General features: G+C 42.2%; 1 protein-coding gene across 1 annotated transcript in view; it reads right to left on the minus strand.

The window, feature by feature from the left end:
- Window positions 1–22,613, minus strand: part of LOC121283481 (coronin-6-like) — a 304,125-nt gene that overhangs the window by 227,535 nt on the left and 53,977 nt on the right. The window contains exon 2 of the mRNA XM_041198102.1: window positions 3,461–3,660. Coding sequence (XP_041054036.1) covers window positions 3,461–3,658 — 198 coding nt within the window. The 5' untranslated portion in view covers window positions 3,659–3,660. The remainder of the gene's footprint in view (window positions 1–3,460; window positions 3,661–22,613) is intronic.

The following is a 22,613-nucleotide window of genomic DNA, read 5'->3' on the forward strand; positions in this document are numbered from 1 at the left end:
GGTTGTTTATGCTGCATGGCCACTGTTTGATATGATAATAGTCTTGTGTTGTAGCTTTACCAGGTTGATACCTCATTTTTAGGGATGCCTGATGTTGCTCCTGGCATGTGTCCCTGCACTCTTCATTAAACCAGGGTTGATCCCTTGGTTAAAACAAAAACAGAATTACCTGGAAAAACTCAGCAGGTCTGGCAGCATCGGCAGAGAAGAAAAGAGTTGACGTTTCAAGTCCTCATGACCCTTCGACAGAACTTGAGAGAACTCAAGTTCTGTCGAAGGGTCATGAGGACTCGAAACGTCAACTCTTTTCTTCTCTGCCGATGCTGCCAGACCTGCTGAGTTTTTCCAGGTAATTCTGTTTTTGTTTTGGATTTCCAGCATCCGCAGTTTTTTGTTTTTATTATTTTGATCCCTTGGCTTCATGGTAATGGTAGAGTGAGGAGGATATGCCCAGCCACAAGGTTGCAGATTGTGGCTGAGTACAATTATGCTGCTGTTGGTGGCCCACAGTGCCTCAAAGATGCCCAGTTTTGAGTTGCTAGATCTATTCTGAATCTGCCCCATTTAGCACAGTGGTAGTACCACACAACACAATGGAGGGTATCTTCAATGTGAAGGCAGGACTTCATCTCCACAAGGACTGTGCAGTGGTCACTTATACCTCTACTGTCATGGACAGGTGTATCTGCGACAAGTAGATTGGTGAGGACCCTGCAATCGTACATTTGAGCTGATGCCATGAGATTTCATGGGATCCAGTGTCAATGTTGAGGGCTCCTAGGTCAAATCACTCCAGAGTGTATACCACTGTTCCACTGCCTCTGCTAGGTCTGTCCTGCCAGTGAGACAGGGTGTACCTGGGGATGGTGGTGTCTGGGGCATTGTCTGTAAGGAATGATTCCGTGAGTATGACTATATCAAGCTGTTGCTCGACTAGACTGCGTGACAGCCTCCCAGTTTTGGCACAAGCCCCCAGGTGTTAGTAAGGAGGATTTTGCAGGGTCGATGGGGCTGGGTTTGCCGCTGTCATTTCCGGTGCCTAAGTCTATGCTACATGGTCCCTCCAGTTTTCTTCCTTTATGACTTTTTTTGTAGAAGTTTGATACAACTGAGTGGCTTGCTAGGCAATTTCAGAAGGCAGCTAAGAGTCAACCACATTACTAGAGCTCTTGGGGAGGGGAGGGTTTTGTGATAATGTCACTCGACTAGTATCCAGAGACCCAGGCTAATGCTCTGGGGGCATGGGTTCAAATCCCACCATGGCAGCTGGTGGAATTTAAATTCAATTCATATTTTAAAAAAAACTGGAATTGGAAGTTACTCTCAGTAATAGTGATCATGAAACCATTGTCAATTGTTACAAAAACCCACCTGCTTCACTCATGTCCTTTAGGGAAGGAAATCTGCTGTCCTTACCTGGTCCTACATGCGACTCCAGACCTAAAGCAATGTGGTCGACTGTTAACTGCCCTCTGCAATGGTCTAGCAAGCCCCTCAATTCAAGGGCAAATGGGAGATGGGCAACAAATGCTGGTCTTGCCAGCAACGCCCACATCCCTGAAAGGATATTAAAAAAAACATGGGTCTGGAGTCACATGTAGGCCAGACCAGGTAAGGACAGCAGATTTCCTTCCCTAAAGGGCATTAGTGAACCAGGTGGGTTTTTATGATAATCGATGATAGTTAAATTGGTGATGTTAATGAGACATGCAGGACTGCACACCTCATTAATAGCTGTGACTCAAACCCAAAGTTACAAGTGGGGCTGAAGTGCATTTCTGAGGAATGAGGAGCTGAATTGAACCCATGTCAGTTGGCTGCCTGACACCAAGGTGTGATCATCAAATCTACATTATACGCAACTCATTGACTGCGCTTTCTAATAAGACAAGGGCAGTGTATTGATGCTGAATTGCAGATTTTGACAAACGATTGGCATCATTGGCAATGCTTCAACTGTTACCGAAATCAAAGAAACAGATCTGCGTCAGCTCAACAGGACCTAATAAGACTTATCGAATAACAGCAGAAGCAATGGCCATTCAATAACATTTGTTATCTAACTCACTCTTCTTAAAAATTAACAAAACTACTTTAAAAATAGCAGTAGGCTCAATGATAATTATTTTTTCCTTTGTAGTGCACTTCCACAAGACAACATTGTCCTTTTAATTTGGGCAGTTTCACAAGGAGAAGCAGAAGGCTAAAGTAAAGCAGCTGTTGAATCTAAGCAACCACCACTGGACTGATGGGCAAAAGGTCACACAACAAAATGCTGGTTTAAGCAGTGAGCATAATGCTAATGAGTCAGAGCTTTATACACATTCATATTCAATTTGCCTATACAGCAATATAAAATCCTACTGGCAATAACAACCAGAGTGCACATCAGTAGCACAAGTTTACCAGTTTCCATCATGCCCATTAATTCACCCACTAATTCATCGAAGATTAATGCATACAGTGTTTCTATTACAGTCCAAGGACTGAAATAATCGCTTCCAGTTGTTCAAGCACAAATTCATTTTATTAAACAAATTAAATTAAAATAATCGTTGAGCATAATTTTATAATTCACACAACTGTATTTCTTGTCAAAAACAAGAAAGGAACCTCCTGCAGTGGCTCCTGCAAAGAATATCTCAGCAGCCTTCCCAGCTCTTTAAATGCTCAGCATTCTAAAATCTGTCAGAAGGTACAGTTATTCCCAGTGCAGCTCCACATACAGATGGACGTAGTTACAGAATCCTAATGCTAGTCCTCATTCAATTAAATTAGGGACCTCTCACTTCTCCGAAAATGACCCAATCTTTACAGCTAACTAATTCATTGTCAGCCCTTCAAAATGTTTATTAAAATGGACTGTGCTGAAAGATTTAAGATCGTTCATAGTACAACAATAACATTGGCTTTCCTGTGTCAGCAGAGAGTCCCGGGAATGATCTCGTAGGAGCAATTTTATGAGAATCCACTCATCAATTTTAACAGACAGGAAGTTGTGAAAGGTGCATATTTGAATTTCCCATATGTGCTCGTGTGGTCGATGCTCCTCACCAGGATTGCAATTTCATAAAATAACCCCTTGTGAGTCCCTACCATTCAACTCGTGCTCCGTCTTTAATCAGTGGAATTGTTCATAGACAAAGGTGGCATTTTTATTTTGAACATCACACCTCAAATTGAAGATGTAAGATTTTGAACAAAGGAATTCACTATATATGCAACCCAATGTCAGACAGAATTCAAAAAGACGATTTTGACTAGCGATTTACCTTTAACCGACATAGGTATCAAAACTTACCACAGTAGTTAAACACTGGACAAATAACCTTCGTCCATATTCTGCAATGCCTAACATGGAAAGCAAATATCCTAGAATTGTAGAATGTTTACAGCACAGAAGGTAGACATAAAAGGTTTAAACACAGTGAGCAAGATCAAGCTATTTAGCGAGACTTACTTTGGCCAGTTGGAGGACCAAGAAGGCACCTCCTCCACCGGATTCCACAATGATGGCCACAAATTTGGGATTAACTGCACAGAAGGAGCTGTCCCACGTCACTTTGGACACCCGTATGTCTTCATAACATTGATCGGCTTTCATGGCCTGTCCAAAGACATGGCGAAACTTGCTCTGACGTACGACCCTGCGGCTCATGGCTACAATCGAAACAGAACAGAAAAGATAGCTTTGAAATAACTGTTTTGTTTTTAAGAAATACAGCTTCTATGCATTTATCTATTTTTCTTTAATTATGCCCCAGATTTTTCCCACCAGCTATTAACACCTCAGCTGCTCAGTGCAAATCAGTTGGCATGCTCCCAAACCAACAACAATCCTCATAACTATCCATTATGAGATGCTAGGAATGACTAAGGTGCAAATCTCTCCTGTCTCCTCTTTGCGCCTTTGTATATCAGTGTCTGTAAGTCTTCTTAAACCACTTAAGCTGCCTTCGAGCTCCATCTAAAAGAGCAATCATGAAATTTGCTCCTAGTGCACAATTATGGCTCAGATGCCCACCTGTCCAAGCAGGGAAATGTCTAGTTTCCCATCAGAACTAGCGTCAATAGCATGGTTCAAGGTTCATAACAAGGAAACATAGCACAGGAGATCATTTGGCCCATGAAGGTGCAACCTATATCCCTTCACTACCTATAGCACGACACAACAGGGCATCAATCCACTGAATGAGTCCTGAAGCATACACTACACCTCACAAGCATGGTAAGCAGGCTTTCTGGTCAACATAAGTTTTGGCAAATTTCTCAACTTGAATATTGCAAAATAGATTTAAACCAACTCTAAGGAAAGAGGTCAACTATGAGAAGATGATCCAAAGGGGCATCCAAGAGAGGGAAAAACAAAATAGAACCTGCAAAAGTATAATCAAAACAAAAGCTACATGGTGTGCTTACAGTGGATAATTATGATTGAGAAGCTGAGTACAAAAGATGTGAAAATTTATTGATGGAAAACGAATCAATTTTGATTGAGAGGGGAAAGCACAGGATCTTACAAGGTTAGGGAAAATTGAGGGAATTGTAAACCAAAGGTCTGTGAAGTGGTCAGGCTAATTTTAAATTTTAAGAGTGAGTCATCCAGGGATCATAGCTGGAGACAGATGTAGCAGGGACAGAGTTGCCATGACTTGGATACAGGAAATATTGCTGCAGGAAACAAGAGATAATTGATAGTCAAAGGAGTGACAGATGTAAGGAAGCCTGAGAAGACAATCAAGTGGTTACAATAGTGAACAGATAACCTAACACCGTCACTTTCCTTCAATGGAGAAGGAAACTAGGTTACCAAAGGAGTAGTTGGAAAACTAAAGATGATACTGGGACAAAAATCCAGAATGTAGGGCTCAGAGAGACTTAATCATAGGGGCTCTGCTCAGGAATGGATAGCCAGGTGTGTTGTAAAGATAATGCCTATGGGATGGTAAGTTATTCACTTAAAGGTAGAGCAATGTGTAGTGGGGAAAGTTATAAAGGATACTGAGAGGAACAAGAAGAGACCAGTTTAGCAGCCTTAGAAAATACATACATAAAAACTCAGACAAATATGAATCTGAGAGCAGAAAGAGACAGACACTGGAGACCAAGTGGACTGTGGAACGCTCCTTGATGTGCAGAATTTCAAAAAGCCTTCGACAAAATTCCACATGTAAGTCTTTGTTCAAGGTCAAAGCTTTGGGAATCCAGGGTAAATCTTGGGAATGAATTGGAAGTTGACTGAAAATTTTAAAATAAGTTACTTGTTAAAAGGGTTATGTTGAACTAGGTTGTGGCTGAGTGGGGTGTTTCAGTGATCAGTGTTGGGGCCACTGCTGCTTTTAGTTTACATTCATGACTAGGATTCAGAAAATCAATGAAAATTAGTCCAATGTGCAAACACCAAATTCAGAGGAGCAGTGGAATCAGAAAAGCTCAGAAATTTCAGAATTTTGTAAGTGGGGAGAATGGTGGCAAATTAAAGTTTATTATGAAAAATGGAGTTTTATACATGTAAAGAAAAAGCAGCAACATACACAGTTTGAGAATGGGGTCAAAATAGCCAAGAGTTCTGGGAGATTCAGCAAACTTCATGCTCAACATGTCCAAATACTGCACAATAGCAATGAGCAAAGCCAACGGAATTTTCAACCAAATAGTCAAGGAATGTCATGCTGAAACTGAATAATGCTCTGGTTGTCGGATTCGCACACAGGGATGTGTCCAAATCTGGTCATTGAGACTTGGGAAACATTGGAAAGATGGAGGCAATTTAGAGAACACCCAATGAGGAGTACACCTATCCCACTGATTTCCATTTGGCTTTGTCCACTACAACTTCAGTGTCATCTTGATGTCCTTCTCACCCCTAGAATCAGCTTGTGTCCATGCTTGGACCAATACTGTACTGAGGTCTGGAGCTTATTGGTCCTAGTCCAGCACAGGCAGAGCATTGTTGAGTAGGTTATTCATGAGCAAGCGGTGCTTGACAGCACTGTTGCCAATTCCTTCCATCACTTTGCTGATAATTGGGAGTGGGCTACCACAAGGATAATTAGCTGGGTTGGATTTCTCCTGCTGTTTGTGGACAAGTCATATGTGAGCAATTGTCAGGTGTAGTGCAGCAACTAAGTTAATTCTGGAGCACAGGCCTTCAGTGCTACAGCTGGGATCTTGCTGAGGTCCATAGCTTGTGCTGGGCTCCCCAAACTCAGCAGTTTCCAAAGGTCATGAGGATTGATATAATTGGCTTTGAACAAGCAGTTAGGTGTGAACTTCACATGAATGGTAGTGAAACTCTAAATTACCCTCCCCCAAAGGGCTCTGGAGACTGTTATGCATTGCAATTTTCAAGATTCAGATAGATAGATTTCTGTCAGATAAGAATATCAGGGGATATGGAGAAAAACGTGTTGAGGTACAGATCAGCCACAATCTAACTGAATGGTGGAACAGGTTTGAGGGCCTGAAAGGAAAAGGTGAATCATATTCCTATACCCTCAACACCTCAGCAGAAGACCACTCGGCACTTCTGGTTGAAGATGGATGCAAAAGCTTCAGCCTAGCCTTTAATGTGCTGGGCGCTGCCATCATTGAGGATGGGGTTTTTTTATTTTTTGCTGATAATTAGTAAGAGAAATGTTCACCAGGATTCTGGGAGATCTCACTGGTTCATGGAGCGAACACATTTTCACAAACTGGATTCTTAAATCTCATCTGAACCACAAAACAGGCAAATGAGAGTTGAGTTTAATATTTCAAAAGGAAAGCCCTCTAATAATACCTAATTTTCTTCAGGAGCTCACTGGATTTTCAGCCTGCGTGCTGGGCTTGAAGAGAGTAGCAATTGTTACTCGTGTTTATTGCTCTGTGTTGGATCCCAAAAGGTGAAAAGGCATTGTTCTAACACCACCCCAGTCCTTTCTGACATACTTTCGTACAAAATTATGGACTATTCATTTTAAAATATACTGAACAATCTGCACTCAAAGTGGTGGTTTACTATTGAGGGATGGGTGTGTCTCTGAAAACTCATCGAGCAAAGTGCTTGGCAGATCGTATCTAGGGAAGTTATGATGATCTTTGTTTGCTTCTCAGCTCCACATCTGAATTGGAAATCTAGCCCAGGATGTTGATTTGGCATCATACAGGCAATGTCGGAAGTTAAACCAAGCCTATATCAACACATACCTGATCCAAGTGAAGCTCAGGTCCAAGCATAACATTCCAGTGTACCATTCCCCCCTTCACATTCATTGTATAGAAACACTGACCCATGCAGAAAATATTTTTGCAAGTGACTCATGTCCTTGTCAGCTCTAAATTATAGTACTGTCACCGGATACAAAGTGGGAAAAACATTCTATTTGTGGGCTCCCTCACTACTGAATTTAATGCACTTCGAGCTGTATGATGTCATCAGCATTTTTGCATGTAACAATTCCAGCAGTTTTTGATGGAACTATTTGAAATGAGCAGAGTTTTCCTGTACACTGTTAATACCATGGATGCCATCTTATTCTACCGCAGCTATAAAAAAGGTGCAAACAAGGATTAGAAGGCAGTATCAAACACTATATTTATTTAGCAGAAAAGGGCAGGGAGGCAACAGTCCGGAGCATCTGGTATTTTACCATTAGCCAGGCAAGTTACTTTTAAAATTTCTATTGCAATGATACAAAGAAGGTGATTTGGCCGAGGCATTTTATATATAAATCTCCTCTCACTAGTGCTTTGAAACATTCAGCTGAGCTTTCAGACCATGTGTCACTTCCATGTCCTGCAAACATCTATCACTCTTTCACACCGAGAACTAAAAATGGAAGCCCATTGAGATAAGTAGCCATTTAAAAGTCAAAGTAACTAAAAGCTGCCCGAGCCCATATATATATATATGCAACTTCTGAAAGTACAATCAGTGCTTCAGAACTCTAGCAAAATAACACTAATAATTAATGGCACCCATGCCCCAACATACAGCAGGCTTGAAATCTCACCAGGAGACTTCACAAGATGGACAAAGATAGAAGGGGAGGAAATCAAAGCAAGTCAGGCTATTTTTATCATCTAGTGGCTGCTTATAAGGAATTATCTTCTGAAGCTAGGGCAATGATTGTCTACAAAACATCAGTCTCAATGTATCTGAAAATTTACTGCATAGGATGCCTAAAAGAAGTGGAAAGGGAACAGAAGGGAGCATTTAAAAATCACAATGGCTTAAAAATTAATGGGGGGGGGGTGTGGAAGGAGAAAGAGGAAGCGAGCTTTAATGACATCAAAATAAAAAGTTAATGAGTGCCAATCAGTTTGTGCCAACTAGCCTTGCACCTGCAACTTTGTTACACTGGCCCTATTTATGTGAATACACCAGTTTTTGCTGGCATTATCACATGGACGTTCTGCCAAATTGAGTGCATTTGCTGGCATACTTGGGTATCGTTTGAATGTATTGGAATAAAAGCTCTACTCAGAAAAATTAAAATAATGTCCGAAAACTGGCTCTATTTGTATCTTTGGTCTCCATCTGCTTCCTCTCCACAAGCGTAAAGTGTGATGCGCCTCCTCATATGATAAAGTACCAAATACAAACAATTAACGACAATGGTAATATCAGCCTCGAGTTTACAGTGTATTTGGGAGGAAACATAAAAGGATTCAACCCCATATTTATATGTGAATTTCAAGGTGCCTGTATACAATAAATAAATCCTAATGGGAGAGAATCTCGACCGAGTTAATTATTTGACAAGGAATTTATAGAAAAATTACTATTGCCTTAGAGTCTCAAGGTTCGCATTTCCCCCTTCCAAAAGAAGTTACTCATGCTAGAGTACAGCTCCACTGGCACGAGCTACATTCAGGTAGTTAATATTTATATTCAGGTCTTAAGAGTGTTGGAAGGCTACTCATATAGGGTTGTTCTAATCCTGAGAATCAGCAAATACAGAAAGAATATGAGATTGAGAGGCATGGGGATTGGGGGGGTAGGGGTGGAGCAAGTGTGCGTGAGTTGGTGCTGGGGGGGGAAGGGAAGGGGGAAAAGAGAGAGAGAAAGAAATCATGGATACCTGTAGACAATGGATAGCAGAGAATGATGAACAAATCAGAAATGGGATTTTCTTCCTGCCTGGCCCAGAGACACTGATGATTCAGTTATACATTGACTTTACCATTGGGATTTTGTTTATAATGTGGATACAGAAAATACAATTTTTAGAACTTAAAAGGAGCATATGCCTGTATATGAGCCACAAAGGCATCTGTAAAATTTTACCTAGCGGATGACATCAAACACACAATACATTTAATATCAGATAAAAATGCATCAAAAGGCTGGTACTGCTCAGTGATGTGACACAATTAGCTTTTCTAGCATTCCTCATTACATCTCCAGCCACTGCTTATCACTAAGAAGACCAAACATGTAGTTCAGTTAAAAAAAAATGCCAAATGCAGTTCAGATTTTTAGCCTTAAACTGTTTACGTAGTGGTTATAAAATGCTAAGGACTTAAGAAGTGGAAAATCAGCAGCCATTTGTCCCATCTGGGTTGAGCAGTTGTTTGACCAAGATACCAAGCCATTTTCATCTCCACCCACCCAGATTCCAGAGCTATAACCTCAATGCAGCAGTACATGCAGAGCTAAAGCTGAGGATTGCACAAATTCAGCTCGCTTGCAACTCTTTTTAATTTGAGTTCACAGCAAGTTGCAGCTTCTATAAGTGAACCAACAGCCTTTAATGGTTTGCTACGTAGACATTATACTTCTCCACATACTGTGAGCATGACACAAGAGCATCAACAATTACTCCTTCTTACAGAGATTAATTTGAAACTTGGAAAGACTCAGCAGGTCTGGCAGCATCGGCGGAGAAGGGCACAGTTGACGTTTCAAGTCCTCATGACCCTTCAACAGAACTAAGTAAAAATATTTTTACTTAGTTCTGTTGAAGGGTCATGAGGACTCGAAACGTCAACTGTGCCCTTCTCCGCCGATGCTGCCAGACCTGCTGAGTTTTTCCAGGTATTTCTGTTTCTGTTTTTGTTTTGGATTTCCAGCATCCACAGTTCTTTGCTTTTAATTTGAAACTTATCCATCATCCATTCCTCAACATTCAAAAATGTGGAATAACACCATCCTGTCAGAATGAGAGTTTGGACTGAAATTATTGAAAAATAAGATGAAGCCAAAGCAAAATAACACAGGCCAATAGCTTCAAGATGCTCAACTTTCATACTTTAAATGGCAAAGTGTTCTAGATCTCAGGATCCTTTGCAGAAACTTTCTTAACCGAGTGTCCGATCACTGGCCGTCAGGAAATGCATGGTGGCAACAAAGGAACATTTGAATTTAGCATTTAATTTCCCTTCAAATCGTTTGATTGCCTAACATCTCCCCAAGTGAGCATTGTGCATCAGCAAGTTATTCGTGCTGAGTCTTTCACATTCTAGGGGAAATATTGTTCAAATGTAATAACAGCTCTTCAAGAGATTGTTTGGCCAATACCTCACCCCCTCTCCCCTGCGTCCTGATACCAATAGCTAAACTTTACACAATGTGTGTATTTTCCCTACCCTTGGGCTCAAACACAAAAGACTTCCTTGCAGAGTGCAGCAAGAGTTTAATTTGAAATTCACAGCACTTAGCTTACCGAAAAATTGATATGAAAGATTTTTTTTAACAATAGAAGTATGACGCCACTTACTTTCATCACAAAATATTACCATTGCTCATCTGAAATTAGTTCTGTACCAAAATAAGAGTGTATAAAACATAGCCCGACATTGCAAATACTGCTTTTGTTCAACTAAGAAGATACATTTTCTTGAGGCATTCATCTTTCATCTTGAAAACCATAGGTTACACAAGTGGTGGTAAGTTCAGAGAGATAATAGCCTATTAAAATGACAGGACATCTGTATCTATAAGGTATCTATAAGAAAACAATAAGGATAGCAAACAAAGCTGTGTTTAGACCGAGTCACTATAAGCGACTCACACTTCAACATCCAGCCTTATAGTAGACATGAGGAGCAGCCTGGCAACCAAACATTTTTGAAATGTCTCACGATCATTGCTTTGGGGGATTTTTTTTTGCAACATAGTTCCTTGAATAGTTTCCTCTGAAAACTCCACTCAAAAGGTCAGCAGGTTGACTGTTTGGGCAAGTACACACTGCCACAAAGACCATCTGCTACGGTTAAAAACTCTTGCAGTATAGTTATATTACTTATTTAACATCAGCCATGCTGTTCAATCCATTTGGTTAATGCCCATCAGCAAAAATTTTCACCGAGTTAACTTTGATCATTAAGTGGATGCTCAGTATTCATAGAACACATTAAATATTCAAACCGAAGTGTTGCAGCCAAGATTTTCATCAAGGCTGTTTACCACATGTAGTTTAGCAGCTCCAAGACATAGCTGGTCAGGAAAGGTGTGTCCCTGTTCCATTAGCTAATATCAAGCTCCATATTACCTTTGTCTGATGTGGAGGGTAAGGAGTATAAAGGGAAGTTTATTCAGGCAAAGGAAAGACCAGTAATTCTCCAGGGGTTCTCAGTAACATGACTACACCATTTCATCACCTGCACCCACAGTAAGTATGCCTGTATTTTTAATGAACATTCAAAGAGATTTTGTCAGATCTAACATTAATATCTTCACGGGAGAAACAGAAAACGAGCCGTGGCCCATTGAACGTGACATTTATCCAACAGTGGTTTCAAATGCTGTAAAGCACGAGCAAATTCCCCACGTGTGTTATTTAATTGTCTTTGATTGTTGCATAAATATTGTATCTGACAATTCCCCGCTGGGAAGTTACACTCCGAAGTGGAAGCACATCAGCGTCACATTCATCATATCAATGGCTTAGCTACGGGCTAAATAAAACTCCTTTAACTCTTCCTAACGTTATGTTTTAGCCCAGCGTCAGATTAGTGCCAGCAAATGCAATAATGGGAATTTCTATTTCCCACACCCACATGGTTGCTCAAATTCAGGTTTTTTTTCCCAAATTACACTGAATTTTGGCTAGTTGTCCATCCCACCAGGTCTTAGCTGGATTTGAACCCAGACTTGCTAACATGGTTCTGTAGCTTTTTACAGTCAAACCCTACTGAACAGTCATGTGACTGCTGAACCTTCTCTGAATTTGGCACATTAAGGTTGCGAGGAAAAAAATCCCTAAGTATTCGGGTAGGAAGCTGTGCTACATAAGGTAATGGTAGAAAATTGAATGGTTTGCCACAGGTGTCAGGCTGAGCTAATATTACTTTCACCAGTGACAGCAACATCTTGCTACAAATCCCAGTTTTGTTTTACCGTCAGCTGTAGTTCAGTAGCAGCATTCTCACCTCTTGAGTCAGAAGGCTAAGGGTTTAAATCCCAACCCAGAAATGTGAGCATATAACCTAGGCTGACACTCCGATGCAGTACTAAGGGAGTGCTGCACTGTCGGAGGTACTATCTTTCAGATGAGGCATTAAACATAGGTTCCTCCCTCTCAGGTCGCCATAAACAAAAAAGTCCCATGGCACTATTTTCAAGAAGACCAGGGGAGTTCTCCCTGGTCCCTATTTATTCCCCCAGTGGATTATTTTGTCATATCACCTTGCTGATTGTGGGACCTTGCTGTGTACAAATTGGCAGCCATGTTTCTTACATTACAACAACGTAGACCCTTCAAGAGTACTTCATTGGCTGTGAAGCATTTGGGGCATCCTGTGATTGTGAAAGCTGCTACGTAAATGCAAGTTCTTGCTTTCTAATTACAACACAATTAAGCCTCTAAATATTGCCAGCAAGTATTAAAGGTTGCAGCAGTGATCAAAGATCTGTTGAAAACTCTGCAGTCTTACACTATAGTATTGACAGCTTTCGTTATCAAGAGGTCAAGATAATCCTGACTTTGACTGAAAAACAAGAAGATTTTCAATTCCACGCTTATTTTATTTTTTGGACATATTTCAGGCTTCTATAGTGTGAGCAAAGTCTCTAGATGGTTGTATTTTTCTCTCTGGCTCTCCAGGGGAATTGCGAACATGACGAACAATTAATTATACTTAATACAGGACCATGTTTCACACACCATGTTAGCTTTATGCCAAGTTATTTTGTACTTGCTCCAATTCACCTTTTTCCAAGCCAAAGAAGGTGACAAGCAGCCCAAACCAAGGCCAATGCATCTCAATAATAAGCCATAGGTGGTGCACAGAAGTAATCAAGGGAAATGTAGCATGGCTAAATGTGTTCTGCGAGTGAGACAGTGAAGGATGACATTTCACAGCCTTGTGCCTGCAATACCCAGTGTCACACAAATGGCACAAAGCGCCAGCACACTGAGATGCTGCACCATCCTTGGCAAAGTGTCACCTTTAACTGTGTTCCTAAAAGAAAACATACATTTATCCATCTGCGATGCCTGCTTTGGAAAAAGCTGCAAACTGTTGTTCTCAAACATGCCATTTCCAAATCCTCATCAGGCTGCCAGTCTGAAGCACATGTAAAGCTTCAGACAGCTGCATTGGTTCTGGCATTGTAAAACGTTGGCCCAGGTCTTGGTCCCAGATTCCTGGAGACCAGACATATGACTCACGGCGTATGTCAGGACCCTGCAGAAGTCCCAACGTGCCGACCTCCATGGGAATTTCCTGGGAAGTTTGAACCTTCGCCCCTGCTCCCTGGGAATTAGGGTCGGAGTTGGGCAGTTCTGTGGGACTTCCCTGAATAGTTACCCAGGAAATGTTAGACAGGAAAATCCTAGTCTAACTCTTGGGTAACTACAGAACTGACCCCCCAATCACTCACACTAAGCACCGCCCCCCCCCAACCCGATGACATCCCTGACTCTCCCGACCCCCTCCGGCTACCCCTAACTCACCACAACTACCCCTCAGCACCCGATTAGCCCTCCCAACCTGACCCACCTGCCATCCTACCCATTCACTCATTCAGCCACTCACCCATTCACTAACATTCACACGTGACCTTTAAACTTAACACGCGGCAGCTAGTGCTATAAAAAGAGGTTGCGCCTTTTCTTTCCCACCGAATCCCACAGCCTCACGATGGAGTCCTCTGATGGATGCTGTGCTCTGCATTTCTAGGGAAGCCAGGTTCGGAAGTCCCAGCAAGAAACGTGGAGCAGTATCTCGGTGTGGAAAAGTTCAAGCGGAGCGGCAATCCGACAACGACTGCCACTCCGCGGAAGATCTGAGTTGCCTTGTTTCCATCAAACATTTTATTCAGGCATCATCTGAGTGAAACTGGGACAGGAAACGGAATCTTTTCTGCCTGACCTGGAAATAAATAATCCATGACCCCCCACCCCCACCCCTCCCCCCCCACTGACCCGACCTGCAAATGAGATTGTGACCTAAACTCGGAACATTAACAAGCATCTCATATCATTTGCTGAATGTTCAAAGATTAATGATCATCTGTCGCACAAAATTATTACAGAAAACATTTACTAAATACATTTATGTTAAATATATTCTATAGCGTTTGTTATACAGTAGGCGCTACTCTCCTCTCCCTTCTCCATCTGGTTTTACTGAAGGCTCCCTCTAAATCAATGTGAATTTGCTCTCAGTAATTCTTCGACATCCTATAAAAACAAAGATAATACGGGCTGACTGATTCCAGTTTGCAATCTTGTCTTAATTACAGATTGAATAGCGAGCCTCTGCATCAATCACATCAACTGCGTGGGGTAGCATAAATAGTCGTCACAAACTCTCAGTGCATTGGGTACATGCTAAATTAGCGGGGTAGTCTAATGGATTTCGAAATCCTGGGCCAGGGACCTTACGACCCGCGGACAGGCACTCACCTGACCCGTCCGGCCGCGCAATAGAGCGACATGACATTGGGGTGAGCGTCCCGATGTCATCAAGCGCCCACGTGACATCTCGCTCGGCAGGCGCGGCGCACAAAGCAGTCGGAAGCGCTTGCGCCAACAATTAAGGCCGTTAAGGAGGCAACTGAAAGCGATTTCTCGTGGCCCGTAAACTTTTAGCAGTTGGCAGTCAGGCCAATCAGCCAGGCGGCTTTTACATTATTGCTCAAACCGCGATCCAGCTCGGGGTGAAATCTCTGTGGGGAGATAAAATTTTAAAAAAAGAGATACCTGGGGACTTTTTTTTTATGAGGTGCTTGATTGTGCTGCGTGGACATATTTTGCAGCATTTTTGTTGCTTCGTTTATTCTGCGGAGGTCTGCAGCTCCCCGGGGAAGCTGTCTGCCTTCAGGGAACTCACTGGAAGCGCCCACCAGCACCTGCGGTGACGTTGGCACCCACCCTCTTCCTGCCCCCACCTGTCGCGCTGAGCCTTTTTCTGCGCACGTTTCATGCTGCCTGGCCGTTAATTGACCAACCAGCGTGAAATCACGGTCGGGGGCTCATTTCCCGTCTGCTCCTGCGTCTGCCGTTCGTCTTACACCCAACGAGCAAAAAATTCAGGCCCTTAAAAAAAAAGTGAACGCACTATTTCACCTTAAGGATTTTCAATCTATTTATGGTCTGTATTTCTTGTGGGGGATAAGGTCTCCTTTGGGACTGGTATGTTTGTGAAAGAAGCTTGACTGTTGATGGGAGCCTTATCCGATTGCTTCTCAATATAGAACTTTTATCGCCAAAAGAAACATCAACAAATTTCTAATAAAAGCATGTTCGCTTTAGTAGTACATATTGGAAAATATAAAGAAACACATTACTTGTTCGTCAACACTCGGTTTCCTCAAGTCATTTGGATGTTGATAAAACATGCTTCAGACGAGCAATCTCTATGGGCGCGCAACATAACAGTTCGCAAAATGCAGGGATAAGGAAAGGGAGTGCAACTCTTTCTCCACCCCACCTCTCCCACCTCCAATTTCCCCCTCCATCCACTTCACAGAAAGCCAGCCTCATACAGGCTTAGTGCAGAAACGTACAACAGAAACTGAAAACGTGACCAATTCGCTGGGCTCACTGTTAAAGACAGCTGCAAATATGCAAGTACTTTGTCGGGGGTGGGGGGGGGGTGAGGGGAAATTTAGGGAGAGAAAGACCAGGCTGAAACTTAATAGGCATGCTACCTTTATTATCCTGCAGATAATATACTCTTTAATCGTCCTATGTCCCACCCTGCCATTTACCCCCATCCCAGCTGGACTATCAGTATGTTCAGATATAAACAAATGTTCTGGTCACATCATTCAGCAAGAGGAACATTCATTTAGTCACATACAATTGATTGGACTGTGGCGCACCTGCTGTGAGGGAACAGAGTTTGAATTTTAAACAGCAAATCCCAAACCATCCAAAAAAGGACTTTCAGACACTGCATTTGCTATCTTAGAAACCAGGACACGTACACTGTTCCTGTGGCAGTTCTCACTGAAAACTGAAGTTCAATTATCATTTCTGCACCAAAATGACAAATAAGTTTGATACATAACAGGGGGTCAAGTGAACAGAGGAAAAATCCTGACTAAGCCCAACGAATTGTGCTTTATAGGAAGGGCAATACCTAAAAATCTCAGAAAACTCCACAACCGCGTATAATAACTTAATCTGACTTATTAATTAACAAAAAATCCCAAATACAGATATATAGATTAGACCATAAGACCATAAAACATAGGAGCAGAAATTAGGCCGCTCGGCCCATCGAGTCTGCTCCGCCATTCGATCATGGCTGATAAGTTTCTCAACCCCATTCTCCCGCCTTCTCCCGTAACCTTTGATCCCCTTACCAATCAAGAACCTATCTATCTCGGTCTTAAATAATAGAATGTGACCCTAAAACACTGGTAACATTTCTGGTCTCTCTCTTGACACTTGGCTCTTACAAACCAGAGTGGCCCAGACTTCTACAACCACTAGATTCGAGATTCAAGCAGAGTTTCTGACTGACGCCCTTAGTGCTTATTAATCTCACAGCGCCCAGTGGAGTGGACATTCCACAAAGGATACGGATCTCAAGCTGGAATTCTGGCTAGTTTCTGCTCCCTCCAATCCCTAGGTACCTGTCCATCTCGGGTAATTCCATGGGTCAAAGACAGAAAAGCAGGTTGTCTTAATCTGTACCACAACAACCTACGTTTCCGAAGGCTTGCTTTGAAAAATCTAGCCTCTGTGCCCAACTGACTTTGCACCAGATAACTTCAGGAGACCAAATGAGAGCTCTGCTCATGACACGCAGGCTACTCATTAACATTGAATAGAGGTATTCAAAATCTTGAGGGCTCTGGTCATAGTAGATACGGAGAATAGTGTTCCCATTAGTGGAAGGATCAAGAACAAGAGGCCACAGAGTTAAGGTAATTGGCAAAAGAAGCAAGGCAGCATGAGGAAATACTTTTTCATGCAATAAGTGTTTAGGGTCTGGAATTCACTGCCTGAGCGTCTGGTTGAGGCAGGTTCAATTGGGGCATTCAAGAGGGAGTTGGATTGTCATCTGAAAAGGATCAATGTACAGTGGTGTGGCTCCAAGTGAATTATTCCTTCACAGAGCCAGCAAAGGCATCTCAAGCCAAATGATCTTCTTCTGTGCTGTAACCATTCTATAATTACACAGCTATGGTTTTTTGCCTATTCCTAAGTGTGATTTATTTTCCTCCTCTTCTCAAAAGGAAATAACCATTCTGTCTGGATAAAAAACAACCAGTGATTCATGTGGAAATTACAGCGAGGCTGCAGAGTCATTGATCCTATCACAATGTCTCACTATTCTTCTCATCATTAGACATAAAAACACATGAACCAAAATAACATCAGTTCCCAAAGTCATCACAGTGGGATTTTTAGATCCCCACACTTTCTTGCCTGCAATTTAGAAAATAAATGAGTCAGGACTAAGTCTTCTGCAGTCTTGCACTTGGTCCTGTTTGAACTCATGTAGCTGGAAGAAATCAACTCTAAAAATAGGGAAATGTTTCCTTTGGGCAGGACAAATGAAATCCAAATGGTTTAGACTGAAAAAAAAATTAGCTGCTTTAGGAATGAGGAGCAAGGTTCCAGAATTGTTGAAGAATTCCAGCATTATCCCAGTCATCTGAACCCTGTGCTAGAACCCTACAAGATACCATTGGGTCTGCTATTCTAATTCAGAACAATATATAATCATCCATTTCAGATCATTACTTCTGTTCAGTTTGCCACAATCCACTAAGCAGTTTGTGTTTTTACTCCCATGGACACAATGTTATTTGCATTTTGATCTTTGATAGTAAGACATAATAAAAGACTTGCATTTATATAGAACTTTTCGCAATTACCAGACATTTCAAAACACTTTACAACCAATGAAATACTTCTGAAGTAGTCACTGTTGTAGTGTAGGAAACGCAGCAGCCAATTTGTGCACAGCAAGCTCCCATAAACAGCAATGTGATTATGACCAGATAATCCAGTTTAGATGAAGGTTAAATAGTGGCCATGACACCAGGTATAAAACTCTAAAATAAAAGCAAAACACTGCAGATGCTGGAGATCAGAAATAAAAACAGAAAGTGCTGGAAAAACGTGAAGGAGAGTCAATTTGGATTCAAAACGCTAACGCAGGTTCTCTCTCCACGGATGCTATCATAGTTGAGTTTTGCCAACACTTTGTTTTTATTACACCTGCTCTTCTTCGAAATAGTGTTATGGGATCGCTTGCATCCACCTGAGCAGGCAGATGGAGTCTTGGTTCAATGTCTCAGCTGAAAGATGGCACCTCCAACAGTGCGGCACTCCCTCAGTACTGCACTGAAGTGCTCGCCTTGATTTTGTGCTTAAGCCCTGGAGCAGAACTTCAAACTGCAATTTTATGACAATGACATATTAATGCACATTATGAAAGAGAGCCAGTGTGTCCTTTATGAGTTTTGTTCCACTTTACTAATTGTACCAAGAAGATACAAGTTTAAAGCTCTTAAGTCCCCTTCTGTTACTGAAAAACACCCTTGGAATCAGAAAAATAATTAGAAAGTTTTATGGAGAAATTATAATCGCTTGTAAAAGTAAGGCCAAATCACTTTCTTTCTCCTGCTTTGCACTGGCAATACCTCTGTGCTGCCTGTCATGTTTAGTAAGCGAGAGGCACTACTAAAGACTATAATGAAACTACTGAGCCAGAAAAATGAAATAGTGATATGATCAATGCCACTACATACACAGACACCCTAGACGAGGTGAGATTAATTACTGACTAAAGTCTTTTTCTCTGATTCATTGAAGTGGAAGGAATCCCTGAGCTGCTTGAATGAAATCAAACCAAAACTCTGCAGTAAACTGAAAAGGGGAAAGAAAATCAAGTTTGAGAGAAAATTAGCAACAAAAATAAAAATCAAACTCCATTTATTTTAAACTACATTTAAAGAGTATTGGCTTCGTTGTATGTCGTGACTGCTGTGAAAAAGTAAATAATGCTGACAGCCATGCACCATTCTCTCTGACTTTCTGCTCATGACAAAGCAAACAGTGAGGTTAGGCTGGTCCTAGCAAAACACAACAGGCCAAAATAAACTGGGTTTACAGCCTTTAAGCCCCTATGGAGGAAAGAAAAATGAATGCCAGGCCTCTCAGTGTGCAGCAGCCTTTCATTCTGGCTTGAGGAATTCATTTCCAATAGCAGTGCACTATAGGGTAGCGTACACAGTAAAGCACAAGAGATGAGAAACAATGAAATATCAGCAGCTGCGGAACATAAAATTACTATTGCTATGATGCTCGCCGGCTGTCAGAAGCATTCCCGCTCAGACTCAAGGCCTTCAAAATAATAGAAAGAAAATTTCAATCACGATTCTCATCTAAAACCACAAAGATCTGGCTGGAGGTCTCTGTCAGGACAGTGACATGGAAAAATCGGTCAAGTCGATGCGGTAGTTTGCCGATATTGAGTTAGGAGGACCTTAAGGAATATAGTCTGGCCCCTCGACCAAGAAAGTGACCAACAACAAAAACCTGTGTCTTTGTTTGCATCATGGTGGGATGGGGGAGGCGGTGGGCACAGTGGTAATGTCACCCAGCCAGTAATACAGAGACCCAGGCTAATGTTCTGGAGACATGGGTCCAAATCCAACCATGGCAGCAGATGGAATTTAAATTCAATTAATAAATCTGGAATTAAAAGCAAGTCTCAGTAACAGTGACCATGAAACCATTGTCATAAAAGCCCAATTAAGACTCGAAACTTTAACTGTGTTCCTCTCTACAGATACTGTCAGACCTGCTGAGTTTTTCCAGCTATTTTTGTTTTTGTCATAAAAACCCATCTGGTTCACTGGTGTCCTTACCTGGTCTGGCCTACACATGACTCCAGACCCACAGATTTACTCTTAACTGCCCTCTGAAATGACCTAGCAAACCACTCAACTGTATCAAACCACTACAGAGACGACAAAAAAAGACTGAAACTGGATGGACCACCCGGCATCGATCTAGGCACCGGAAACAACAGTGTCACACCCAGCCCTGTCAATCCTGCAAAGTCTTCCTTATTAACATCTGGGGGCTTGGGCCAAAATTAATTAACATAGTTATACTCACAGAATCATGAAGATAATGTCCCAGACATGACCATCACCATCTCTGAGTATGCCCTGTCCCAACAGCAGGATAGACCCACCAGAGGTGGCAGCACAATGGTATACAGTCAGCAGGGAGTTAACATTGACTCAAGTCAAACACGGGCAGAGAAAACCCCTGCTGATTACCACCTACTGCCACCCGTCCATCCCCATCCCCTCCACCTCAACAGATCAATCAGTGCTCCTCCATGTTGAACACCAATTGGAAGTGGCAAAGGGGACAGAATGTAACCTGAGTGGGGGACATCAATGACCATCACCAGGAGTGGCTCGGTAGCACCAATGCTGACTGAGCCAGCAGAGTCCTAAAGGACACAGATGCTAGACTAGGGCTGTGGCAGGTGGTGAAGTAACCAACAAGAGAGAAAAATCTACTTGACCTCATCCTCACCAATCTACCTGTCACAGATGCATCTGCCCATGTCAGTGTTGGTCGGAGAGACCACCTTGGTCTTTGTGGAGACAAAGTCCCACCTTTACACTGAGGAAACCCTCCATGTTCTATGGCATGTCGATCATGCTAAATGGTATAGATTTCAGTAAGGTCTAGCAACTCAAAACTGGGCATCCATGAGGCACTGTGGACTATCAGCAACAGCAGAACTGTATTCAACCACAACCTGTAACTTTGTGACCCAGCATATCCCTCACTCTATCATTATTATCAAGCCAGGATATCTAAGCTGACTGAATAAAGACTGCAGGGGGTCATGCCAGGAGCAGCATCAGGCATACCTAAAAATGATGTGTCAACCTGATGAAGCTACAACACAGATCTACTTGCGCGCCAAACAGCAGGAGCAGGATGCAACAGACAGAGCCAGACCAAAGGATCAGATCCAAGCTCTACAGACCGGTCACATCCAGTTATGAATGGCGAATTGACAATTAAACAAGTAACTGGAGGAGGAGGAGGCTCCACAAATATCCCCATCCTCAATGAAGGGGGAGCCCAGCACTTCAGTGCAAAAGGAAAAGCCAAAACGTTTGCAACAATATTCTTCAGGACGTACCGAGTGGATGATCCATCTCGGCCTCCTGCTGAGGTCACCAACTTCACAACATCTTCAGTCAATTCGATTCACTCCACATGATACCAACAAATGGCCGAAGGCACTGGACACTGCAAAGGCCCTGACAACATTCCCACAAAAGTACTGTCAGGATAGGAAATAGTTTATAGTCAACAAGTGATGAAGTTAGAAATTAGAGGTTAATTGGTTAAGCACATCACTGGGGTCATATAAAGGGGAAAGAGATGCGGTGTCGGCCAGCACAACCCCTTCCGTGGGCAATATGGGGGCTGCAGTGCAACATTCACCCCCACAACCACATTTTAATTTGAGTTTAATAAGTTTCCTTTAAGATTCTGGGTTTTTTTTGTTGCAATGTCCCTTTAAGGAATTATCCCACTTAATTTGTCAATTTGACTTTTCTGTTCATTTGATAGTTTTGTTCATTTTATACTCAAAAGAGTATAAAGGGGAAGCAGCCTCTTTAAGGGGCTGTCACTCCCCAATCTGAATAAATTTATTTGGTTGTTATTTTAAAAGAGTTACAAAGGGGATTCAGGTGATGGTCTGGGATGGAGTTTTATGGGACTTGGAATAAAGCTTTGTCTGGGAGAAATAAGGACCTGGTTTCTTTTTCTTACCAACTAGTATCAAGGCTTGTGCTTCAGGATAGCCGCGCCCCTAGCCAAGCTGTTCCAGTACATCCACAATACCGGCATTTACCCAGCAAGGTGGAAAATGTATGTCCTGTCCACAAAAAGCAGGACAAATCCAACCCGGCCAATTACTGCCCCATCAGTCTACTCCATCATCAGCAAAGTGAGATTTAAAAGATTTAAAAGATTATCAGCAAAGTGAGGGAAGGTGTCGCCAACAATGCTATCAGACGGCACTTAGTAATAATCAGCTCACTGATGTTCAGTTTGGTTTCCGCCAGGGTCACTCACTTCCTTGGCCTCATTACAGCCTTGGTCTAAACATAGATAAAAGGTCTGAACTCTTGAGGTGAGGGGAGAGTGACTGCCCTTGACATCAAG

Source organism: Carcharodon carcharias, chromosome 10, assembly GCF_017639515.1.
Source record: "Carcharodon carcharias isolate sCarCar2 chromosome 10, sCarCar2.pri, whole genome shotgun sequence".
NCBI classification, from domain to species: domain Eukaryota; kingdom Metazoa; phylum Chordata; class Chondrichthyes; order Lamniformes; family Lamnidae; genus Carcharodon; species Carcharodon carcharias.